At 38.5% G+C, this 15,249-nt stretch overlaps 1 protein-coding gene across 1 annotated transcript in view; it reads right to left on the reverse strand.

Annotated features, from left to right (window-relative positions):
- The window catches only part of PHKA2 (phosphorylase kinase regulatory subunit alpha 2), a 292,026-nt gene that overhangs the window by 159,173 nt on the left and 117,604 nt on the right, over window positions 1–15,249 (reverse strand). Inside the window, 1 exon segment of the mRNA XM_053706381.1 lies at window positions 13,401–13,547. Coding sequence (XP_053562356.1) covers window positions 13,401–13,547 — 147 coding nt within the window.

Below are 15,249 nucleotides of genomic sequence, written 5' to 3' on the forward strand. Positions count from 1 at the left end.
AGGCACACCATCATGCAAGCTCACAGAGCCAAACAAACTGAGAACAAAGAAGGGGTGCACAGGTGGCTGTAATCACCCATAAAAAATACAAAACATGGAAGGGAACTGCACTCCAAGACCGGATCAGGTACACATCCTGTGACTCAGCAACATCCAGCCCTGGGTGCTAAATAGCACTCCAAAAAAGCTGTGATGTCACCAGAGCCACAGGCAGTTAACCCCAGTCCGGAATGGGTGCAAGAAACAAGGGAGATTACAAATAAAAAGTAATACAACACATAGAAACACCCAGCACTCACCAGCTAGCTCACAGCTAAGATAAAATCCCAACTGGAAAGGTTAGTCACCGCATCTGGCCAAATGGGAAAGCTCAGGCACCACGTCAAGGTCCTTTCCATTGCCTGAGTCCCTAACACAGGCACACCATCATGCAAGCTCACAGAGCCAAACAAACTGATAACAAAGAAGGGGTGCACAGGTGGCTGTAATCACCCATAAAAAATACAAAACATGGAAGGGAACTGCACTCCAAGACCGGATCAGGTACACATCCTGTGACTCAGCAACATCCAGCCCTGGGTGCTAAATAGCACTCCAAAAAAGCTGTGATGTCACCAGAGCCACAGGCAGTTAACCCCAGTCCGGAATGGGTGCAAGAAACAAGGGAGATTACAAATAAAAAGTAATACAACACATAGAAACACCCAGCACTCACCAGCTAGCTCACAGCTAAGATAAAATCCCAACTGGAAAGGTTAGTCACCGCATCTGGCCAAATGGGAAAGCTCAGGCACCACGTCAAGGTCCTTTCCATTGCCTGAGTCCCTAACACAGGCACACCATCATGCAAGCTCACAGAGCCAAACAAACTGAGAACAAAGAAGGGGTGCACAGGTGGCTGTAATCACCCATAAAATCTATCTTAGCTGTGAGCTAGCTGGTGAGTGCTGGGTGTTTCTATGTGTTGTATTACTTTTTATTTGTAATCTCCCTTGTTTCTTGCACCCATTCCGGACTGGGGTTAACTGCCTGTGGCTCTGGTGACATCACAGCTTTTTTGGAGTGCTATTTAGCACCCAGGGCTGGATGTTGCTGAGTCACAGGATGTGTACCTGATCCGGTCTTGGAGTGCAGTTCCCTTCCATGTTTTGTATTTTTTATGGGTGATTACAGCCACCTGTGCACCCCTTCTTTGTTCTCAGTTTGTTTGGCTCTGTGAGCTTGCATGATGGTGTGCCTGTGTTAGGGACTCAGGCAATGGAAAGGACCTTGACGTGGTGCCTGAGCTTTCCCATTTGGCCAGATGCGGTGACTAACCTTTCCAGTTGGGATTTTATCTTAGCTGTGAGCTAGCTGGTGAGTGCTGGGTGTTTCTATGTGTTGTATATATATATATATATATAAATATATATATATAAACTTTATATAGATTTGATAGCAACACTATGGGCTCGATTTTTTAAGCAAAGGTGGACAGGGGCATATATATATGCCCCAGCTCTCCTCTGGCGAACAGCAATCCGCTGCCGGAATTTAACACTACACAAGAGCAGCTCACGTGCAATCCCGCCCCCTGCCCACAAACAGCCAATCACGCAAGGGCAGGAGCTGTCAATCTCCCCAGTTGGACGAGACGGGGGAGATTGAAAAACATAATTTATGTAAGAACTTACCTGATAAATTCATTTCTTTCATATTGGCAAGAGTCCATGAGCTAGTGACGTATGGGATATACAATCCTACCAGGAGGGGCAAAGTTTCCCCAAACCTCAAAATGCCTATAAATACACCATTCACCACACCCACAATTCAGTTTAACGAATAGCCAAGTAGTGGGGTGATTAGAAAAAGGAGTAAAAAGCATCAAAAAAGGAACTGGAAATATAATTGTGCTTTATACAAAAAACATAACCACCAAAAAAGGGTGAAAGAAATTAATTTATCAGGTAAGTTCTTAAATTATGTTTTCTTTCAAGTAATTGGCAATAGTCCATGAGCTAGTGATGTATGGGATAGTAATACTGCAGAAGAGTCACTAGAAAATGAGGGATAAAATAAAAACAGCCATTTTCCTTTGAAAAAAATGTAATCTACAACCAAAAAAACATAATTTATGTAAGAACTTACCTGGTAAATTCATTTCTTTCATATTAGCAAGAGTCCATGAGCTAGTGACGTATAGGATATACATTACTACCAGGAGGGGCAAAGTTTCCCAAACCTCAAAATGCCTATAAATACACCCCTCACCACACCCACAAATCAGTTTAACGAATAGCCAAGAATTGGGGTGATAAGAAAAAAGTGCGAAGCATAAATATAAGGAATTGGAATAATTGTGCTTTATACAAAAAAATCATAACCACCACAAAAAAGGGTGGGCCTCATGGACTCTTGCTAATATGAAAGAAATGAATTTACCAGGTAAGTTCTTACATAAATTATGTTTTCTTTCATGTAATTAGCAAGAATCCATGAGCTAGTGACGTATGGGATAATGACTACCCAAGATGTGGATCTTCCACGCAAGAGTCACTAGAGAGGGAGGGATAAAATAAAGACAGCCAATTCCGCTGAAAAAAATCCTCACCCAAAAATAAAGTTTAAATCTTATAAAGAAAAAAAATGAAAATATAAGCAGAAGATTCAAACTGAAACAGCTGCCTGAAGTACTTTTCTACCAAAAACAGCTTCAGAAGAAGAAAACACATCAAAATGGTAGAATTTAGTAAAAGTATGCAAAGAAGACCAAGTTGCTGCTTTGCAAATCTGATCAACCGAAGCTTCATTCCTAAACGCCCAGGAAGTAGAAACTGACCTAGTAGAATGAGCTGTAATCCTTTGAGGCGGAGTTTTACCCGACTCGACATAAGCATGATGAATTAAAGATTTCAACCAAGATGCCAAAGAAATGGCAGAGGCCTTCTGACCTTTCCTAGAACCGGAAAAGATAACAAATAGACTAGAAGTCTTTCTGAAATTCTTAGTAGCTTCAACATAATATTTCAAAGCTCTAACTACATCCAAAGAATGCAATGATTTCTCCTTAGAATTCTTAGGATTAGGACATAATGAAGGAACCACAATTTCTCTACTAATGTTGTTAGAATTCACAACCTTAGGTAAAAATTTAAAAGAAGTTCGCAACACCACCTTATCCTGGTGAAAAATCAGAAAAGGAGACTCACAAGAAAGAGCAGATAATTCAGAAACTCTTCTGGCAGAAGAGATGGCCAAAAGGAACAAAACTTTCCAAGAAAGTAATTTAATGTCCAATGAATGCATAGGTTCAAACGGAGGAGCTTGAAGAGCCACCAGAACCAAATTCAAACTCCAAGGAGGAGAAATTGACTTAATGACAGGTTTTATACGAACCAAAGCTTGTACAAAACAATGAATATCAGGAAGATTAGCAATCTTTCTGTGAAAAAGAACAGAAAGAGCAGAGATTTGTCCTTTCAAGGAACTTGCAGACAAACCTTTATCCAAACCATCCTGAAGAAACTGTAAAATTCTCGGAATTCTAAAAGAATGCCAGGAAAAATGATGAGAAAGACACCAAGAAATATAAGTATTCCAGACTCTATAATATATCTCCCTAGATACGGATTTACGAGCCTGTAACATAGTATTAATCACCGAGTCAGAGAAACCTCTTTGACTAAGAATCAATCGTTCAATCTCCACACCTTTAAATTTAAGGATTTGAGATCCTGATGGAAAAAAAGGACCTTGCGACAGAAGGTCTGGTCTTAACGGAAGAGTCCACGGATGGCAAGAGGCCATCCGGACAAGATCCGCATACCAAAACCTGTGAGGCCATGCTGGAGCTACCAGCAGAACAAACGAGCATTCCTTCTGAATCTTGGAGATTACTCTTGGAAGAAGAACTAGAGGCGGAAAGATATAAGCAGGATGATACTTCCAAGGAAGTAACAATGCATCCACTGCTTCCGCTTGAGGATCCCTGGATCTGGACAGATACCTGGGAAGTTTCTTGTTTAGATGAGAGGCCATCAGATCTTTTTCTGGAAGTCCCCACATTTGAACTATCTGAAGAAATACCTCTGGGTGAAGAGACCATTCGCCCGGATGTAACGTTTGGCGACTGAGATAATCCGCTTCCCAATTGTCTATACCTGGGATATGAACCGCAGAAACTAGACAGGAGCTGGATTCCGCCCATACCAGAATTCGAGATACTTCTTTCATAGCCAGAGGACTGTGAGTCCCTCCTTGATGATTGATGTATGCCACAGTTGTGATATTGTCTGTCTGAAAACAAATGAACGATACTCTCTTTAGAAGAGGCCATGACTGAAGAGCTCTGAAAATTGCACGGAGTTCCAAAATATTGATCGGTAATCTCACCTCCTGAGATTCCCAAACCCCTTGTGCTGTCAGAGACCCCCACACAGCTCCCCAACCTGTAAGACTTGCATCTGTTGAAATTACAGTCCAGGTCAGAAGAACAAAAGAAGCCCCCTGAACTAAACGATGGTGATCTGTCCACCACGTCAGAGAGTGTCGTACAATCGGTTTTAAAGATATTAATTGAGATATCTTTGTGTAATCCCTGCACCACTGGTTCAGCATACAGAGCTGAAGAGGTCGCATGTGAAAACGAGCAAAGGGGATCGCGTCCGATGCAGCAGTCATAAGACCTAGAATTTCCATGCATAAGGCTACCGAAGGGAATGATTGTGACTGAAGGTTTCGACAAGCTGATATCAATTTTAGACGTCTCTTGTCTGTCAAAGACAGAGTCATGGACACTGAATCTATCTCGAAACCTAAAAAGGTTACCCTTGTCTGAGGAATCAATTAACTTTTTGGTAAATTGATCCTCCAACCATGATCTTGAAGAAATAACACAAGTCGATTCGTATGAGATTCTGCTAAATGTGAAGAATGAGCAAGTACCAAGATATCGTCCAAATAAGGAAATACCACAATACCCTGTTCTCTGATTACAGACAGAAGGGCACCGAGAACCTTTGTAAAAATTCTTGGAGCTGTTGCTAGGCCAAACGGTAGAGCCACAAACTGGTAATGCTTGTCTAGGAAAGAGAATCTCAGAAACTGATAGTGATCTGGATGAATCGGAATATGCAGATATGCATCCTGTAAATCTATTGTAGACATATAATGCCCTTGCTGAACAAAAGGCAGGATAGTCCTTACAGTTACCATTTTGAATGTTGGTATCCTTACATAACGATTCAATATTTTTAGATCCAGAACTGGTCTGAAGGAATTCTCCTTCTTTGGTACAATGAAGAGATTTGAATAAAACCCCAGCCCCTGTTCCAGAACTGGAACTGGCATAATTACTCCAGCCAACTCTAGATCTGAAACACAATTCAGAAATGCTTGAGCCTTCGCTGGGTTTACTGGGACACGGGAAAGAAAAAATCTCTTTGCAGGAGGCCTTATCTTGAAGCCAATTCTGTACCCTTCTGAAACAATGTTCTGAATCCAAAGATTGTGAACGGAATTGATCCAAATTTCTTTGAAAAAACGTAATCTGCCCCCTACCAGCTGAGCTGGAATGAGGGCCGCACCTTCATGTGGACTTAGGAGCTGGCTTTGGTTTTCTAAAAGGCTTGGATTTATTCCAGACTGGAGATGGTTTCCAAACTGATACCGCTCCTGAGGATGAAGGATCAGGCTTTTGTTCCTTGTTGTGACGAAAGGAACGAAAACGATTATTAGACCTAAATTTACCTTTAGATTTTTAATCCTGTGGTAAAAAAGTTCCTTTCCCTCCAGTAACAGTTGAGATAATAGAATCCAACTGAGAACCAAATAATTTATTACCCTGGAAAGAAAGGGAAAGCAGAGTAGACTTAGAAGACATATCAGCATTCCAAGTTTTAAGCCATAAAGCTCTTCTAGCTAAAATAGCTAGAGACATATACCTGACATCAACTCTAATGATATCAAAGATGGCATCACAAATAAAATTATTAGCATGTTGAAGAAGATTAATAATGCTATGAGAATTTTGATCTGTTACTTGTTGCGCTAAAGCTTCTAACCAAAAAGTTGAAACTGCAGCAACATCCGCTAAAGATATAGCAGGTCTAAGAAGATTACCTGAACACAAGTAAGCTTTTCTTAGAAAGGATTCAATTTTCCTATCTAAAGGATCCTTAAAGGAAGTACCATCTGCCATAGGAATAGTAGTACGCTTAGCAAGAGTAGAGATAGCCCCATCAACCTTAGGGATTTTGTCCCAAAACTCTAATCTGTCAGATGGCACAGGATATAATTGCTTAAAACGTTTAGAAGGAGTAAATTAATTACCCAAATTATTCCATTCCCTGGAAATTACTTCAGAAATAGCATCAGGGACAGGAAAAACTTCTGGAATAACTACAGGAGATTTAAAAACCTTATCTAAACGTTTAGATTTAGTATCAAGAGGACTAGAATCCTCTATTTCTAATGCAATTAGGACTTCTTTAAGTAAAGAACGAATAAATTCCATTTTAAATAAATATGAAGATTTATCAGCATCAACCTCTGAGACAGAATCCTCTGAACCAGAAGAACCATTATCAGAATCAGAATGATGATGTTCATTTAAAAATTCATCTGAAAAATGAGAAGTTTTAAAAGACGTTTTACGTTTACTAGAAGGAGGAATAACAGACATAGCCTTCTTAATCGATTTAGAAACAAAATCTCTTATGTTATCAGGAACACTCTGAGCATTAGATGTTGACGGAACAGCAACAGGTAATGTAACAGTACTAAAGGAAATATTATCTGCATTAACAAGTTTGTCATGACAATCAGTACAAACAACAGCTGGAGGAACAGATACCATAAGTTTACAGCAGATACACTTAGCTTTGGTAGATCCAGCACCAGGCAGCGATTTTCCAGAAGTATCTTCTGACTCAGTGTTAACGTGGGACATCTTGCAATATGTAATAGAAAAAACAACATATAAAGCAAAATTGATCAAATTCCTTAAATGACAGTTTCAGGAATGGGAAAAAATGCCAGTGAACAAGCTTCTAGCAACCAGAAGCAATAAATAATGAGACTTAAATAATGTGGAGACAAAAAAGACGCCCACATTATTTGGCGCCTAAATGCTTTTGGCGCCAAAAATGACGCCACATCCGGAACGCCGACACTTTTGGCGAAAAAAAACGTCAAAAATGACGCAACTTCCGGCGACACGTATGACGCCGGAAACAGAAAATTTTTTTGCGCCAAAAAAGTCAGCGCCAAGAATGACGCAATAAAATGAAGCATTTTCAGCCCCCGTGAGCCTAACAGCCCACAGGGAAAAAAGTCAAATTTTAAGGTAAGAAAAAATTGATTTATTCATATGCATTATCCCAAATATGAAACTGACTGTCTGAAATAAGGAACGTTGAACATCCTGAGTCAAGGCAAATAAATGTTTGAACACATATATTTAGAACTTTATAAAAAAGTGCCCAACCATAGCTTAGAGTGTCACAGAAAATAAGACTTACTTACCCCAGGACACTCATCTACAAGTTGTAGAAAGCCAAACCAGTACTGAAACGAAAATCAGTAGAGGTAATGGTATATATAAGAGTATATCGTCGATCTGAAAAGGGAGGTAAGAGATGAATCTCTACGACCGATAACAGAGAACCTATGAAATAGACCCCGTAGAAGGAGATCATTGAATTCAAATAGGCAATACTCTCCTCACATCCCTCTGACATTCACTGCACGCTGAGAGGAAAACCGGGCTCCAACCTGCTGCAGAGCACATATCAACGTAGAATCTAGCACAAACTTACTTCACCACCTCCATAGGAGGCAAAGTTTGTAAAACTGATTTGTGGGTGTGGTGAGGGGTGTATTTATAGGCATTTTGAGGTTTGGGAAACTTTGCCCCTCCTGGTAGGAATGTATATCCCATACATCACTAGCTCATGGACTCTTGCTAATTACATGAAAGAAAATACGCTTTTCTCATAATTGAAAAGAAAAAAACTTAAAACAAAAGCAGAGGAATCAAACTGAAACACCTGCCTGAAGACCTTTTCTACCAAAAACTGCTTCTGAAGAGGAAAATACATAAAAAACGGTAGAATTTAGTAAATGTATGCAAAGAAGACCAAGTCGCTGCTTTGCTAATCTGATCAACTGAAGCTTCATTCTTAAAAGCCCACGAAGTGGAGACTGATCTAGTAGAATGAGCTGTGATTCTCTGAGGTGGGGCCTGACACAACTCCAAATAAGCCTTATGAATCAAAGGCTTCAACCAAGATGTCTAGAACTGGAAAAGAAGAAATAGACTAGAAGTCTTCCTGAAATCTTTATTAGCTTCAACATAATATTTAAAAGCTCTTACAACATCCAGAGAATGTAAGGATCTCTCCAAAGAATTCTTAGGATTAGGACACAAAGAAGGGACAACAATTTCCCTATTAATGTTGTTAGAATTCACAACTTTAGCTAAAAATGTAGTCCGCAAAAATGCCTTATCTTGATGAAAAATCAGAAAAGGTGACTCAAAAGAAAGAGCAGATAATTCAGAAACTCTTCTAGCAGAAGAGATAGCCAAAATGAACAACACTTTCCAGGAAAGTATTTTAATATCCAAAGAATGCATAGGCTCAAAAGGAGGAGCCTGTAAAGTCTTCAAAACCAAATTAAGACTCCAAGGAGGAGAGATTGATTTCATAACATGCTTGATACGGACCAAAGCCTGAACAAAACAGTGAATATCAGGAAGCTTATCAATCTTTCTGTGAAATAAAACAGAAAGATCAGAGATTTGTCCTTTAAAGGAACTTGCAGACAAACCTTTATCCAAACCATCCTGAAGAAACTGTAAAATTCTAGGAATTCTAAAAGAATGTCAGGAGAATTTATGAGAAGAACACCATGAAATATAAGTCTTCCAAATGCGATAATAAATCTTCCTAGAAACAGATTTACGAGCCTGTAACATAGTATCAATTACTGAGTCAGAGAAACCTCTATGACTAAGCAGTAAGCGTTCAATTTCCATACCCTCAAATTCAATGATTTGAGATCCTGATGGAAAAACTGTCCTTGAGACAGAAGGTCTGGACTTAAAGGAAGCGGCCAAAGTTGACAACTGAACATCCGGACAAGGTCTGCATACCAGAACCTGTGAGGCCATGATGGTGCTATCAGAAACACAAACGAATGTTCCATGATGATCTTGGATATCACTCTTGGAGGAAGAACTAGAGGCGGGAAGATATAAGCAGGTTGGTAAAACCAATAAACTGCTAACGCATCCACTGACTCCACCTGAGGATCCCTGGACCTAGACAGGTACCTGGGAAGTTTCTTGTTTAGATGGGAAGCCATCAGATATATTTCTAGAAGACCCCACATCTGAACAATCTGAAAAAAACACATCTGGATGGAGAGACCACTCCCCAGGATGTAAAGTCTAACGGCTGAGATAATCCGCTTCCAGTTGTCTACACCTGGGATATGTACCGCAAAAATTAGACAAGAGCTGGATTCCGTCCAAGAAAGTATCCGAGATACTTCTTTCATAGCTAGGGGTCTGCGAGTCCCACCCTGATGATTGACATATGCCACAGTTATGATATTGTCTGTCTGAAAACAAATTAATGGTTCTCTCTTCAACAGAGGCCAAACCTGAAGAGCCCTGAATATAGCATGGAGTTCTAAAATATTGATTGGTAACCTCGCCTTTTGAGATTTATAAACCCCTTATGCTGTCAGAGATCCCCAAACAGCTCTCCAACCTGAAAGACTTGCATCTGTTGTGATTACAGTCCAGGTTGGACGAACAAAAGAGGCCCCTTGAATTATACGGTGGTGATTTAACCACCAAGTAAGAGAAAGTTGAACATTGAGATTTAAGGATATTAATTGTGATATCTTTGAATAATCCCTGCACCATCTATTTAGCATACAAAGCTGGAGAGGTCTCATATGAAAACGAGCAAAGGGGATCGCATCCGATGCTGCAGTCATGAGACCAAAAACCTCCATACACATAGCCACTGAAGGGAATGATTGAGACTGAAGGTTCTGACAGGCTGAAACCAATTCCATTTGTCTCTTTCCTGTTAGGGAAAGAGTCATGGACATTGAATCTATCTGGAAACCTAAAAAGGTGACCCTTGTGTGAGGAATCAAGGAACTTTTTGGTAAATTGATCCTCCAACCATGTATTTGAAGAAACAACACTAGTTGATTTGTGTGAGATTCGGCAAAATGTAAAGACTGAGCAAGTACCAAGATATCATCCAAATAAGGAAACACTGCAATACCCTGTTCTCTGATTACAGAGAGTAGGGCACCGAGAACTTTTGAAAAAATTATTGGAGCTGTTGCTAAGCCAAATGGAAGAGCGACAAATTGGTAATGCTTGTCTAGAAAAGAGAATCTCAGATACCGATAGTGGTCTGGATGAATCGGAATATGAAGATATGCATCATGTAAGTCTATCGTGGACATATAATGACCTTGCTAAACAAAAGGCAGAATAGTCCTTATAGTCACCATTTTGAAAGTTGGCACTCTTACAAAACGGTTCAAAATTTTCAGATGCAGAACTGGCCTGAATGAATTTTCTGTCTTTGGGACAATTAATAGATTTGAATAAAACCCCAGACCCTGTTTCTGAAATGGAACTTGTATAATTGCCCCTGAAAGCTCTAGATCTGAAACACACTTCAGAAAAGCCTGAGTCTTCACTGGATTTGCTGGAATGCGTGAGAGAAAAAATATTCTCACAGGAGGTCTTACTCCTATTCGATACCCTTGAGAGACAATGCTCTGAATCCATTGATTTTGGACAGAAACTGCCCAGATGTTTTGGAAAAAAATTAATCTGCCCCCCACAAGCTGAGCTGGAATGAGGGCCGCAGATTTGGGGGCTGGCTTTGGTTTCTTAAAGCCTTGGATTTATTCCAACTTGAAGAGGGTTTCCATATGGAACCAGATTCTTTGGGGGAAGGATTGGCTTTCTGTTCCTTATTCTGTCGAAAGTAATTAAAATTATTAGAAGCTTTGGATTTACCCTTAGATCTTTTATCCTGAGGTAAAAAACCCCCTTCATCCCGGTAACAGTTGAAATAATTGAATCCAACTGAGAACCAAATAAATTGTTACCTTGGAAAGAAAGAGATAGTAATCTAGACTTAGATACCATGTCAGCATTCCAATATTTGAGCCACAAAGCACTTCTAGCTAAAATAGCTGAAGGCATAGATTTAACATCAATTTTGATGATATCAAAAATAGTATCACAGATAAAATGATTAGCATGTTGAAGCAACTTTCCAACCAAAAAGTTGATGCAGCTGCAACATCAGCCATAGAAATGGCAGGCCTGAGAAGAAAGCCAGAATATAAATAAGCTTTCCTTAGATAAGATTCCAGTTTCCTATCTAAAGGGTCCTTAAAGGAAGTACTATCTTCCATAGGGATAGTAGTACATTTGGCAAGAGTAGAGATAGCCCCATCAACTTTGGAGATTTTTTCCCAAAACTCCAATCTAATTGCTGGCAAAGGATACAACTTTTTAAACCTAGCAGAAGGAATAAAAGAAGTACTAGGCCTATTCCATTCCTTTGAAATCATATCAGAAATAGCATCAGGGACTGGAAAAACCTCTGAATAACCACAGAAGGTTTATAAACAGAATTTAAATGTTTACTAGTTTTAATATCAAGAGGACTAGTTTACTCAATATCCAAAGTAATCAACACCTCTTTTAACAAGGAACGTATATATTCCATCTTAAAGAGATAAGAAGATTTGTCAATGTCTATCTGAGGTAGGATCTTCTGAATCAGATAGATCCTCATCAGAGGAGAACAAATCAGTATGTTGTCGGTCATTTAAAATTTCATCAACTTTATGAGAAGTTTTAAAAGACCTTTAACGTTTATTAGAAGGTGGAATAGCAGACAAAGCCTTCTGAATTGCATCAGCAATAAAATCTTTTATATTCACAGGGATATCATGTACATTAGAAGTTGAAGGAACAACAGGCTTTGTACTAGTACTGATGGATACATTCTCTGCATGTAAAAGCTTCTCATGACAACTGTTACATACTACTGCTGGAGATATAATCTCCGCTAACTAACAACAGATACCCTTAGCTTTGGTAGAACTGTTATCAGGCAGCAGGAATCCAACAGTGGTTTCTGAGACAGGATCAGATTGAGACATCTTGCAAATGTAAGAGAAAAAACAACATATAAAGCAAAATTATCAATAAACTTATATGGCATAGAAAAAGTCAAGAGGAAGTGGGGTTTAAATGATAAAATAATTTGGCGCCAAGTATGACGCGCAAAGCAAAATTACATTTTTTGGCGCTGACAACATCCGGAAATGACGCAACTCGCGTTATGGCAGACGCAACCTTGTGCAAGGAATCTGGCGTCAACTAAGATACAAGAAATGGCGAATTTGCATCACCGAACGTACCTTCGCGCCAAAAAAATTCTCACGCCAAGAATGATGCAATAAATATTAGCATTTTGCAGCCTCGCAAGCCTAATTTTACCGGCGAAATTTAATAGAAACAGTCAATTTTGAAGAAAAGACTATACCCCAGTTAAGAAAAAATAACATCCTAAATATGTTTTCCCAATTTTGAAACTGATAGTCTGCAAAAGGAAATATACATAAACCTGACTCATGGCAAATATAAGTACAATACATATATTTAGAACTTTACATTAATACATAAAGTGCCAAACCATAGCTGAGAGTGGCTTAAGTAATGAAAACATACTTACCGAAAGACACCCATCCACATATAGCAGATAGCCAAACTAGTACTGAAACAGTTATCAGTAGAGGTAATGGAATATGAGAGTATATCGTCGGTCTGAAAAGGGAGGTAGGAGATGAATCTCTACGACCGATAACAGAGAACCTATGAAAAGATTTCCCGTGAGGAAAACCATAGAATTCAATAGATGATACTCCCTTCACATCCCTCTGACATTCACTGTACTCTGAGAGGAATCGGGCTTCAAAATGCTGAGAGGCGCATATTAACGTAGAAATCTTAGCACAAACTTACTTCACCACCTCCATAAGGAGGCAAAATTTGTAAAACTGAATTGTAGGTGTGGTGAGGGGTGTATTTATAGGCATTTTGAGGTTTAGGAAGCTTTGCCCCTCCTGGTAGGATTGTATATCCCATACGTCACTAGCTCATGGCCAATTACATGAAAAAAATCTCCACCTAAGAGGTGGAGAAGAGGGTAGGAAGCAGTGGACTGATGACCGCTGCTTGATAAATACCGACTGCAGATTCTCTTGTGAGAAACTGCACACAATATGGAGGAAAACGGCTTGATAAATTGAGCCCTTAGTGTCAAAGTCTGAAGAGGCACAGAATTGAAGTTAAGGCTTACCTGTAGTTTTGTGAGGATTTCATTTTTGGTTACATTAACTAGATTTATGTCTTCAACTGCAAATGCTGGGTATGAAATGATAGATAGGAGACCAGCATCAATCTCTTTAGAAGTGGAAGCTCGTGGCAACATGGAGTAAAGAATTGACTGTAAAAACAAGATCACAATTAAAACATGACTTGTAGTGTTTTACATAGGTCTATAACATAAGATGCAATAATGCTAAAACAGGAAAGTACTTTACATTTTTTAACAAATATTGCAGTAAATACTCATTTTATAAAATATATATTTTGTTGAATACAAGCAGTATTGAACAAGTCATAACCCACTTGCTGTAGTCAGCAATCCTAGAAACAGATGTATTGAAATCCATTTACCTGTAATACTTGGATTTTGAAGCTATATTTACCTAAAGATGCTTTATAAGTATGCTGCTGTTATGAAAACCAAGGCACCAAAGGTTTAGATCTGCCTAAACATATCTTTCATAAAGAAACTCTCACTTTACATCTGGCGGATTTGATTTAAATCATGATTTTCTATATAAAGGTTTCATTTTTAAAATAACTTTTCAGATTAGTTTTCCAGTTATGTCAGACAATTAACGATTTGGTTATATACCATTAGAAATACATAGACAGATCAGAGAAATGAAAGAATGACATTATTGGGAGTTGAACTATCTCCAGTTTAGGATTAGATTAGCTTCAGTATCGCTAGACAGAAGCTCTCGTATTATGAGTTGAAAGTAAAAAGTTAGCGGGGGAGGGAAACACGACACGGGCAAAAAGTGGAACTAAGAATATCGTGACTGTGTTAAAGTGATCACCCATAGATTTTTATGGAGCACGCAAACTGGGAAAAAAAAACAACTAACACCCATACTAGCTCGCTAACATGACTACATTTACTCAAGAGTGCTAAACCCGACATGAAATATGAATATTTCACAATCCAATGTTTTTCACATAGAAGAATATGTTCTATTTATTCATAAATAAATATGATATATATATATATATATATATATGGATATCTATTTAAAAATACTTAGAACATTCCCCTATGTGAAGAACATTGGAATGTGAAATATTTACAGTACATATTCAGTTAAACGCTTTATTAAATATGAATATTACATACATATGATTTTTCCTGTGTTTCAGCTACTTGAAGAACTCCAATGCAGATAGATATATATATATATGTCTATATATGTATACATATGTATTTATGTGTTTATATGTGCATACACACACATATATATATAAATAAATAATTACAGCCATAAATATACAGCCCTACTGCTACGTAAGTAAAAACTAATCCTTATTTCATAGATTTTTTTTTTTTTCTCAAAAAGCATTTTGTTTAAGGAATTTTCAATTTAAAAAAAAAACTGATTTAAAGGGACATTGTGCACACATGAAAGAAATAGCTGAGCAAAAGCTTGCATTACAAATACAGTTTGTATGAACAATTAATATAAATATTTAATAAGTTAGTGCTTTTTACTTTAGAAATTGCAGCCGTATCATATCTGTGAGGCGATTCCAGGACTAAGCAAATATCTAGAGGATCCCGCCCACCAGCCAATCATGTGTAATATGCAAAATGCGTCACAACATGTACAGATATAAAGGCAAGTTCAGCAATTACTGTGCACGGTTTATTCATAATGTTTTGGTTTTTTATCTATCTTGGAAATACTGTCAGCTAAAAGCTGGGGATATTAAAAGTGTGGACTGGTCAGATACGGTATATCTGTTTCTGCTCAAGGGAACAAGCGCAACCATAAGTACAAAGAGATATTTGACCAGTTAAAACTTTTAATATATCTGGCTGT

Source organism: Bombina bombina, chromosome 3 (assembly GCF_027579735.1).
Source record: "Bombina bombina isolate aBomBom1 chromosome 3, aBomBom1.pri, whole genome shotgun sequence".
NCBI classification, from domain to species: Eukaryota; Metazoa; Chordata; class Amphibia; order Anura; family Bombinatoridae; genus Bombina; species Bombina bombina.